General features: G+C 34.9%; 1 protein-coding gene and 1 long non-coding RNA gene across 2 annotated transcripts; one reads left to right on the top strand and one right to left on the bottom strand.

Annotated features, from left to right (window-relative positions):
* Positions 1 to 201: 201 nt before the first annotated feature.
* On the top strand, positions 202 to 1117 carry LOC113055977 (uncharacterized). The gene is made up of 5 exons (XR_003277634.1): positions 202 to 254; positions 377 to 490; positions 618 to 767; positions 884 to 964; positions 1059 to 1117. It is a non-coding gene; the product is annotated as an uncharacterized LOC113055977 (long non-coding RNA).
* A 6789-nt stretch (positions 1118 to 7906) lies between these two features.
* tmem220 (transmembrane protein 220) lies at positions 7907 to 10038 on the bottom strand. The gene is made up of 6 exons (XM_026222024.1): positions 9825 to 10038; positions 9661 to 9690; positions 9516 to 9576; positions 8775 to 8898; positions 8621 to 8680; positions 7907 to 8521 (listed from the first exon to the last, which is right to left on the bottom strand). Exons 1-6 carry the CDS (start codon positions 9918 to 9920, stop codon positions 8389 to 8391), a joined length of 504 nt encoding a protein of 167 aa, XP_026077809.1. The 5' UTR covers positions 9921 to 10038; the 3' UTR covers positions 7907 to 8388.
* Between the last annotated feature and the right edge of the window lie 31 nt (positions 10039 to 10069).

Below are 10069 nucleotides of genomic sequence, written 5' to 3'. Positions count from 1 at the left end.
CACCCTAGTGATTCAGGACAAGCTAAAAACACAGATTATCTGTCTCGTATTCTACTGTCAGGACATAATGACAGGTTTAACAAATATGTAAAAAATATATTTTTACAAAAGTTACCTACAGCAGCTTTAATTTTTTGATAAACAGAAAGCGGGACCCCACTCCCAATATTCAACCAGTGCATTCATTCTGTTTCTTTTTACAGGTGAAGCTCTTTTCACCAAAATCGTCATTTTTATAGTAGTTTACGTTTCAGGTTGGTAAATACAAATATTTAGCCAATTATCATGTTTAATATACCAGTGATCATGTTTAATCTCCTAACAAAGTGTGTAATTCTTTTAGCCTTGATTTATTTATTCATTTTTTCTGTTTTAGTTCTTACGCGTCGTGCTTGGGAATCAGTTGTAAATTATGCCAAGTCTGACAAAATCGTGGTGCTGGCTGTGTATGGCGTCATGATTCTGTTTATTGTCATCGGCATCATTTACCGTAAGTTTCTATTTCATACAAAGTTCTTTGAAACTCTGTGTGAAATTAATTTTCATGCCATAAGTAACTAATAACTTCTAACAAAGAATAGAAGAAAGCGTGGATTATTATTATAATTATTTTCTAGTATTGTCTAAAAAGAAGAAGATGTCATGTCATGGAGCGATATGTAATTGGATATGGGATCAATTAGCAATTGCATCTGGATTCATCTTTTTAATTCTTCCTTCATTGCAATTTGCTGTTGTGTACTTTGCTTTTGGAGCTGCCAGAGGAGGTCAGTGACCCATCAGTTTAATAGAGAACAATCAATTTATTGACAATTAACCTAGACAAACAGTTACAAAACAGGTGTTATCTGTCAGTAAATCTTACATAAATCTTATTTTTTAGGGTATTATGTGTCGATAGCTGTCCCAGTTTTTTATTTTCTCTCATTTTCCTGTTTGTTTAAACTACGGGGAGGGAAAAGCTGTAAGTATGTGATGTATTCTTTTGTCTGTAGATTATTTTCACATTCATACAGTATTTAGTCAGCTCATTTATAATGATTAAACATCTTTTTCAGGTTTAGAATTACTCAATAAAACAGCATGGATAATCTACATGTTTATCATGAATACAGTACAGTGTTAATTTTGACACGAAATTTTAATTTAGTTTTAGTCTTAGTCTTTTGACTATAATTCTTTTTAGTTTTAGTCAAGTTTTAGTCATCTGATTTGTTTTAATTTTAGTCTTATTTTAGTCGACTAAAATTGCTTGGTATTTTAGTCGACTAAAATTGCTTGGTATTTTAGTCGACTAAAATAAGACTAAAATCAATAACAGATTTACTAGACAATTTTTAACAGCTGGTATAGGAAACAAACTTAACCAAAATATATAAAACACAAATTCAACTTTATTTCAACACAATTTCAAAAGCTTTTATGCAGCAACAAACACTGTCATGATAATGTAAACAATAACTAGCTGCCAATTGACCATCAATAAAAGAAAAATAAAGTTAGGTCCAGGACCTTAAAGCTTACAGCTGAGCTGAACAATAAGTGCATACATTTAAAGTAAATATTTAATAAGTTGGCAGCTAGGTGGATAAAAAAAGTAACAAGATTTTATAAGATATTCATTTGTCTAGCAATATTGTATGTTTTAAATACTACAATATTGCTAGATTTGTATGTATAATGATAGGATGTGAACATTCATGTTTCACATGACTAATATAGAAATATTTGTGATATTGTCAACAAGTAGAACATTATAAAATATACTAAACCTTATTATTAATCAAATGTATTTATCATGATATTACGTATTAGTATTGTGCTCGCATCTAATTTGAAGAAGGGGCTATTTTACAGTACTTTTCAGTTCGTAATATTTAATGCTACAACATCTACGCACTGCACTATTCCAATTTTGCTTAGCTCAATAAACAAAAGAACATCGTTGTAAAATTACATTTGAGAAAATGTCCGGGTGGCTCGTCTGTAAATGTCTTTTCAAATTGGTTGTGTTCTTGCCACGAATGAGCGCTCCGCGTGCTTTACACTTTGTTTTGTTCGTCGTCAAACGTGAAGTGAGCTGTGGACATTTTGTCGCTCTTTTAGACAGTAGGGACTTTAAGCAACAGCTGCGAATGGAACGGCTACAGCGACCGGAAGTTTGCCGTCACACCGCTGTAGCCAAGAACGTAAAAGTCACTAAGCAACGGTAAAACAGAACAGCGCAACGCAGCATTAATTCATTTATTGAGATCTAAAAATATATATAATTTAAAAAAGCAAGAGAAGGATTGCTTTTGGCGTTAAATGACAATCTTTTGTCAGATGAGGAGTTTTTAATATTGTATGATGTAAATAAGTCTAAAAACATAACATTTATTTACCTAACCTCTCACGTTGTAGCGACTCTGGCAAATCAGCTGTTCTCCCGTAGTAGACCGTTAAATTAGATCGTCAGAAAGTAGCAGTTAAATTCGCACAGGCGCTGGCGTTGCCGTTCCACCAGAGGCTGTTGCTTAAAGTCCCTATCACCTCTTCGAATGCCGACTTCGCGGGAGCTAATTTAAAAACTGAAAACCTTCGCTTCACGTCTCAATAAGTCAGGCTCTGATTGGTTCTCTTCTCTCATGCAGTCTGTTCTGTTTTGCCGGTTCTTTTGCTCATTCCTCGCATCTCTCCCGTCTGCTGATTTGATTTTCGTCACAATCTATTTTCGTCTCGTCCTTTATTCGTTGACGATAATGTCAATCAATTTAGTCATAGTTTTAGTCTCCATCAGTGCCTTCTATTTTAGTTTTCGTTTCGTTTTCGTCGGCAAAAATATATTCGTGACGAAAATAATGACGAAAATATTTAGTCAACGAAATTAACACTGATACAGTAATGATTCTTTACTACATCACAATACTGACAAATAAAAGAGGTATAATTATATTTCTAATAAAGGAAATTGTTAAAACGTCTTTATCTTGTTTTATTGAGCTAAAGCTCCATATATGTTTTATTAAATTACCTTTATTCAATCTTTATGTAATAAAAACATACTTTTTTTGTTTTTTGTACAGATGGTGCAGGATGGATCTGCATGGCTATATTTCAGCAAGCCCTGTGGATGATCGCAATTATTATATTTATTGCCAGTTGGAAAACAGGAAATAGGGGGAAAACAACATCCTTGAATTCCACATGTGAATACATGCGTTTAGACTTAGGTAATTTTCACACACGCATGCCCCACTATTTTCATGTGATCATTCTATAATTTACAAAAACACAAATGAAATTGAATTAATATAGCATAACCTATTTATTCCATCTAGTATTTATTTTAGATAAAACTTCCACTTCAGTTAAACGACTGTACCCGTTATAAAAACTAATTAATATATAAATGTATCCATTAAGCTTAAAATATCTTTTATAAACAACTATTTTACACTATTTTTATACTGTACTTAATATCTCATGTATTACAGATCTAGCCATCCTCTTTAAAAAGATGCTGTATGTGTTTGGATCAGTTGGCGTTGTTCTACTGAACTCTGGTTCACTGATGACTGAACTGATACTGAAAACAGGTAAAGAACAAAAACACTTGAACATCATGGCAACCTTTTCTAAATGTTTATAAAAGATTCATTTCTACCAGATAAACCTTTTTTTTTCCTTTCTTTTTTTCTGTTCTAAATATTCTAAACATTTCAAAACTTGCACACGTGTTTATTTTCTGGTTTATATGGCAATAGATGGACCTTTCTGACATCTTTCTCTATCCCTATATTGTTCAGATTTCAGAGATAGCTCAGATAGGTTACTGATTATTATGTTATGCATTGACAGCACAAAACTTTCAAATGAACTTGTGTTGCTGTTGTTGTTTACTGTGTGATTGTGTAATGGCGCTCATCCTCAGTAAATGGCGAGCGTGCAGTGGGAGATCTGAGAGTCATCGTCTATTCCTCTGAGAGCCTCTTTGCCTTTTCTCTGCTCATTTTACTCATGTTTGGACCCTGTAAGTACAACTGAAGCGGTTTCTTTGGTTTCATTACAAATTCTAACCTGTTTAATCAATATGTTTACGAGAAAACATGTTAAACTCTTATTGGAATTATCATGGAACATATCTTTCTTGACCAAGCAGTTTATAGAAGGAATGTCAAGAGTCTATATTCTGATGAGGATTCAGTTATCTCTCACTTTGTGATGCATGTTGGTGTTTGATTAACAGTGTGTTTTTCAGAATTTAAACACTCTCAGTCATTGATTTAATTCACTGAGAGATGCTCCGTTTACATGAAGGATGAACAGCAATAACAAACTAAACTGACTATTACAAATCATGCAGTTTATTCAGTATATTTATTTAACAATTTCAACTTGATAATCAGCAGGAATGGATGACCAAATGAGAATGACGAGTGATAAGTGAAAACTGAATGTCAAATCCGTTTGTAGTCTTCGCTTGAGACTTTACTTTAAAATATCCTCCTCTCACTGCTCTTAACACAGGGATTTCAGACATGAAGTGTCTACAGTGTTTTCAGGTTAGTATCACTGCATTGAAATGTACTTTATATTTAATATGCATAGCTTGTTTCCTAATCTAGCTTTCAATAAGCCTCCCATTGTATATTACGAATCTTATTCAGAAAGCAGCAAGGCCTTCTGACCTTCCAGTCACCAGATCAGACCAGAACTGGGATTCGCAGGTGAATATCTTTTATAAGATCATAATGATATAAGGTGTCCTACAATGAAAAGCATCTTTTTTTAATGTAGATATAGTTTAATTTATTTTTATATCTCTTAACCTGAACTCAGAATTCAGCAAGATCTGAAGAAACCCCAACCGATGGATTAAACCAGCATCAGACAACCACAGAATCACATGAAATAATTCCTCTACTGAATAAAGATGAGGAGGCTAATAGGAGTGACATGATAGAAACTGTTTCAGAGGGATCTCAAACATGAACGTAAATTATAGAAAAAGATAAGATTCATATTCAACCGAACACATTTTTATTGATGGGTCGTCCAAAAATGGACAAAACTATAATGAAATAGCTGTTCCAAACTATAAATTAATGTTAATTTAAAACCAAAAGCCCAAGCACAAGCTACCAGCCACCAAGTTAGTTTTGGGCCAGTTCAATCATGTGGCATGCAGAAATCTAATTAGATGTTATAAGTCAGTTTGTGTGGCTTTAAGAGAGCAAAAATACAAATAAACATGGATAAGAACAGACTCAGACTCTGGTTCATCTGTATCAAGATGGTGAGAGTCGACCAGAGGAACAGCACAAAGATTATAATGATAGAGCTCATTTCTTTACTGATCAGATTCAACATGGAAACTTCTCTCTCCGTCTGGACAATCTGAGAGCTGAAGATGAGGGACGATACACATGTAGAGTTCACAGTCAACAAGATTCTGTGTTTTTAGCAAAGGAAATGTTGGTTCCAAGACTATATGTCAACATTTAGGAAAAAGACCGGAACTTGTATATTTAGAGAGTAGATTAATTTCATTAAAACATCCTGTACCCATGCAAGTTTTTTTTCTTTTTCTCTCGAGACACAGTTGTTTCTTTGTCCTCTGTGGTGCTTCTGAAGGTGGGGTTGCAACAGAACTGCATGTTCACACAGGTGATCAGGAACCCTGGGCATCTTTCCTCTGGTGTTTTTCAGTCAGTAGAAAGATATCTTTATATAATTTTTTTTTTTTTTTGAAAGCCTGTTAAGAATGTATTTCTTTATTGTTTCAATGGCAATGTGGCCTGCTTGTCACATAACACTACGAATGACCACATAACACAACAGCTGTGAATAAGTGATATTCATTTTTCTTTTTTATATTCACAAACCTGTTAATTATTTTAGGAAATGTATGATATTCTGATTCCCAAATATGTGCAAGTAAATGTATTTGGTTTTCAACGCCTTTATAATGACCATGCTTGTCCCATGAATAAACGCAGTGACAGCCGCATGGGAGTGGGATATTTATTAATAGAGCTTGTGTCAAACACGACACATCACACATTGAAACTGTGGTTGTGTGTTCCTAGTACATGTGCACAATGAGGGAGAGAATGTTCTTAAAGAGCCATTACAACCATTCAACCTTTGATACTCTGTATGCATTAAGAAAACACATCAACAAAGAATGATACTGGCAATACGGAAATAAAAACATGTTGAGCAGGTATTCTGCAACGGGAAGGAAGTGTTGTTGGTTCCTCCTGTATGTACTCCCATTGCATTGGATATGATATGACCGAGGCTCCTTCTCCACCTCCTTTACTTTTCCAAGGAGGTCATATCCTTTTGGTTTGCATTATGACAACTTGTCCCTCTGCCAATGCCCACAAATGGACTTGGCCCAAATGTGGCCTCAAGCTGGCACTGCTGGCCTCCTGTTGGCAATGGCATGTACCCTTTCAGCCAGAGCAGGGCCATGTGTGGCAATGACGGCACGGCGTGGATCAGGCAAACAACATGAGGGCCGACTGTTGATGGGAGGAGTGTGGCTCAGATCAGTCCAGTGATATGTGGCCCTAATCAGGCAAGATCTGGCAGCATATTATGTGACCCATGATAAACTAGATGAATACAATATCGCATTAAAATTATTAAATAATAACATACATTTTAATTAAGTGCATTATTGTTTTAATGTAATCTTTGAAATGGCAAGTCAAAACATTATAATTTCAAAATTAACAAATCAATTAACTGCATTAAACTGCACTTAATTATAATTTTATAAAATGTTATATTATTTTTAGTACAAATTATCTTAGAATCCTTACATGAAGAGAGATAGAGAGAGATCATTGAACCATTATCACGTAATATTTATTTAATTTACCATGGGACACACACTGATCTATAATAGAGAGTGGGGGCACATCATTTTTATTAGTATGCTGTCATGCACAAGCATTAAATAAAATTCTCATGAAAGTGTCTTATTTTTATTTAAATCTTCTGTATCCAAGTGATGCTTGGTGTGAGGGTACATAACATACACAGTTTCGCCTAATCTCATGTTAATCTTGAGTACCTATAGAGTAGTACTGCATCCTTCATATCTCCAAAAAAGTCATAGTTATAAAAGAAAAGCTTAATCATATTTATAAAAGAAAAATACTGCTTCCTGATTCTTTCCAGAAAAAGCTGAGCTCCTGGAGGCGTGCCGTCCGTGAGCGGAGGTATAAGATCGCTAACACATGTGACCAACTGGGCGGCAATGTCATCAGAACGCAAAGAATTATGGGTATGTTTGGCCAGTTAACATATGGTCTGGCATAGCAGGCTAGTGTTCTGCCATGAAAATAATGAAAAATTATTGTGAAATACAGAATATAATCCTAAAAAATGCAGCGGGCTAAAGAAAACATTGTCGGACCATACCATCTAAAACTAAATCCTAATGCAAAGATGAGATATGACGAGAAAATAAAGAGAATCAAAGGACTCGATCCTTACGAGCAGAGCGACTGGTCAAGGTAACACCCTCCAGCCCAAAAGAAGGGCATGTGAAAAGGCTGTGTTGTTGTGCTTTTACAGACAGCCTGAAGAGCTTGATGACATGTTTGCTTGCGATAATCAGAAATGTCCTATACAACATACACTACCGTTCATTTAGACTGCGTGGGACTCAGCAGCACCAGCCAGAGAAGAGTCATGTGTCTGTGACTTATCACCCACAACCTACCTCATACATTTTCTGTTTCTCATCAATTCTATGGACTCTTCTTTATAAATGTTCATGTATTCATCTAAATGTATTTATATGTTAAATATGTAAAGAAACTTAAATTAAGTTGGTTGTTACTACTATTTAAGTTATGTAATTGTGTTTGCAATAACGAGGAGGCAGAATTTCATTCAATCTTTGTGTATTTTATTTGCCCCTCTCTATTAATGTGCTTGGACACAGAACTCTGTGAACAGCCAGTCTCTTTTGTAATGAGCTTTTATGTTATGCCCTCCTTGTGCAAGGAGTCTGTGTGTCTTTGCAAAGCTCCCTTTCATTAGGCACAACACAATTGTTTTTTTTAAGTAGCTCTAAATGAATTGCTAATTGTGGAATCATATTTTTTTACATTCATGTAATGATGATTTGCTTTTAAGACTAGTTGTAATTAGCTGTAGACTACCTGATCCTAGCCGTAAACCAACTTCAACAGTCTGGAGAGTCTATTTTGCAATGTTAAAAGCTTATTTATTCAACATTTCTTTTCAGTCATTTTGTGCCAAAGTATAAGTCCATTTAAAGACACAACAGCTACAAACAGAAGTGATTTTCCAGGTTTAGTTCATCTGTATGTCCTGCTGATCCCGAGTTGAGATGTGGTTTCTCGAGTGTTGTTCTTCTCCTCAGAGAGCAGTCGTACAGTGTTCAGGCCAGTGTTTCCTCAGCTCTGTGTTCATGTAGTAATAGATCCATGTGATGAAGGGAAACACAGTGATTCCCACAGCAGTGCAGATCCTCACAGAGCCCACAGAACTCCTACAGGACCAAACACACACATTCATGATCCTAATACAGCTGAGAAACATTAACAAACACTCACAATCAATAATTCAAATCAGAAACTAATGCATTTACCTTCCTGAATGTCGACACAACAGCAGCCAGAAGACCGTCAGCATGAGTCCAGAACATTCCCTAACAGCAACGATTATGCAATAAATGAAATAAATCGGTTTTATTCTCCTAATGTAACTGAATATTAGTCAGAACTCCTCTGAATGGTTGTTACCTTCCTTCCTCTTGCTGGAAAATGTCTGTAATTCCCTCTTTATAAAGTTTCCAGCCCAGAATGACTCCGAACGTAGAGGATACAAGCACATGCAGATCAGCTATTCTCCTCCAGAAGCGTGACTCTGGAAAGAGTATAACATACATGAATTTATAACTTTAAAATCTACCATAGTCTCCAAGAAGTGACATTTTGTGAGAAAAATACATGCAGACTAAACTCATGTCTTGTGTCTTCTGTATATATTTTTTTACATAAATTTGTTTGCACACATTTTTGTATTGACTTTTTGTATTTTTATTTATACTTTGTCTTTCAATTCAAACACTTTTAATACATTTATGCAAATTAACATTTATTTTTAAGATGTAATATTTTTTGAAAGTAGTTTTTCCTCTTTTTACCTTCTTTCTCTTCTGTTCACTCCTTTTTTTCCCCTTTCCTGTTGTCTTTTTAATGCAAAACATTGTGCTTTATGTGGTAAATGAAGTAAATATAGCATATTATTGACTTTGTGATGTATGACATGCTTGTAAAAATATTTTACATAACACAGACAATAGCAAATCTATGTAAAACAAAAGTATTTAATATTCACATTTATTATTTATTATTCACAAAGTCACTTTCACTTTTATACGGTATTTCCATTATTTACGTGATATTTTTTAATATTTCTCCTCCACTAGATGGCAGCTTCGCGTCTCATTTTGATTTCTGATGAACTTTTCACTTTCTTACCTGTTATTTGTGGTTGACAGAAAAGCAGAAAACACAGTCCAGCTGGAACTGAATAACCGACCTGCAGAAACAAACACAGAATTAACCTATCTAAGGCGCATACATGTGTTTAAAGCGGCAGAAATGTTTCTTATTTGAGTCTTACCATCCACAAAACAGCATCCGGATCATTTATCTGAAGATAATCAAACAAATCAGCGATTAAACTGTTAATTATCACTGATGACTTCATATGTACATAAACGAGAGCTTCATCTGATGATCATCGCTCATTCAGTGTGTGCAAATAAAGCTGAAAGTGACATTTACCTGCACATAAGTTGCCAGCGAGAAAAACACTGACATGAATAAATTACAAACTCTCCAGATGATCTGAGAGCACGAGACACTCATCCTGTTCTTCATCTGGACTCCTGTGCATTTATACAAAGAAGTTTATCAAGATTTCTCTGAAACGAAACACTGGACTTTATAACTGTACGGTTTTCCGGATATGACATTGACGGCCCACGGGATAAAGCTAGGAATTGTGGGAAATGAAGTCCATGACACTG

Source organism: Carassius auratus, chromosome 3, assembly GCF_003368295.1.
Source record: "Carassius auratus strain Wakin chromosome 3, ASM336829v1, whole genome shotgun sequence".
Taxonomy (NCBI): Eukaryota; Metazoa; Chordata; class Actinopteri; order Cypriniformes; family Cyprinidae; genus Carassius; species Carassius auratus.
This window is presented reverse-complemented; position numbering and strand designations above follow the sequence as displayed.

Bases quoted from the DNA above. Each gene is read 5' to 3' on its own strand.
- tmem220 (XM_026222024.1), bottom strand. From the start codon at position 9,920: ATGAAGAACAGGATGAGTGTCTCGTGCTCTCAGATCATCTGGAGAGTT. The intron at 8,899-9,515 runs GTAAGAAAGTGA...TACTCTTTCCAG, and splicing joins CTGTCAACCACAAATAACAG to AGTCACGCTTCTGGAGGAGA. The intron at 8,522-8,620 runs GTAAATGCATTA...TTGGTCCTGTAG, and splicing joins TTGTGTCGACATTCAGGAAG to GAGTTCTGTGGGCTCTGTGA.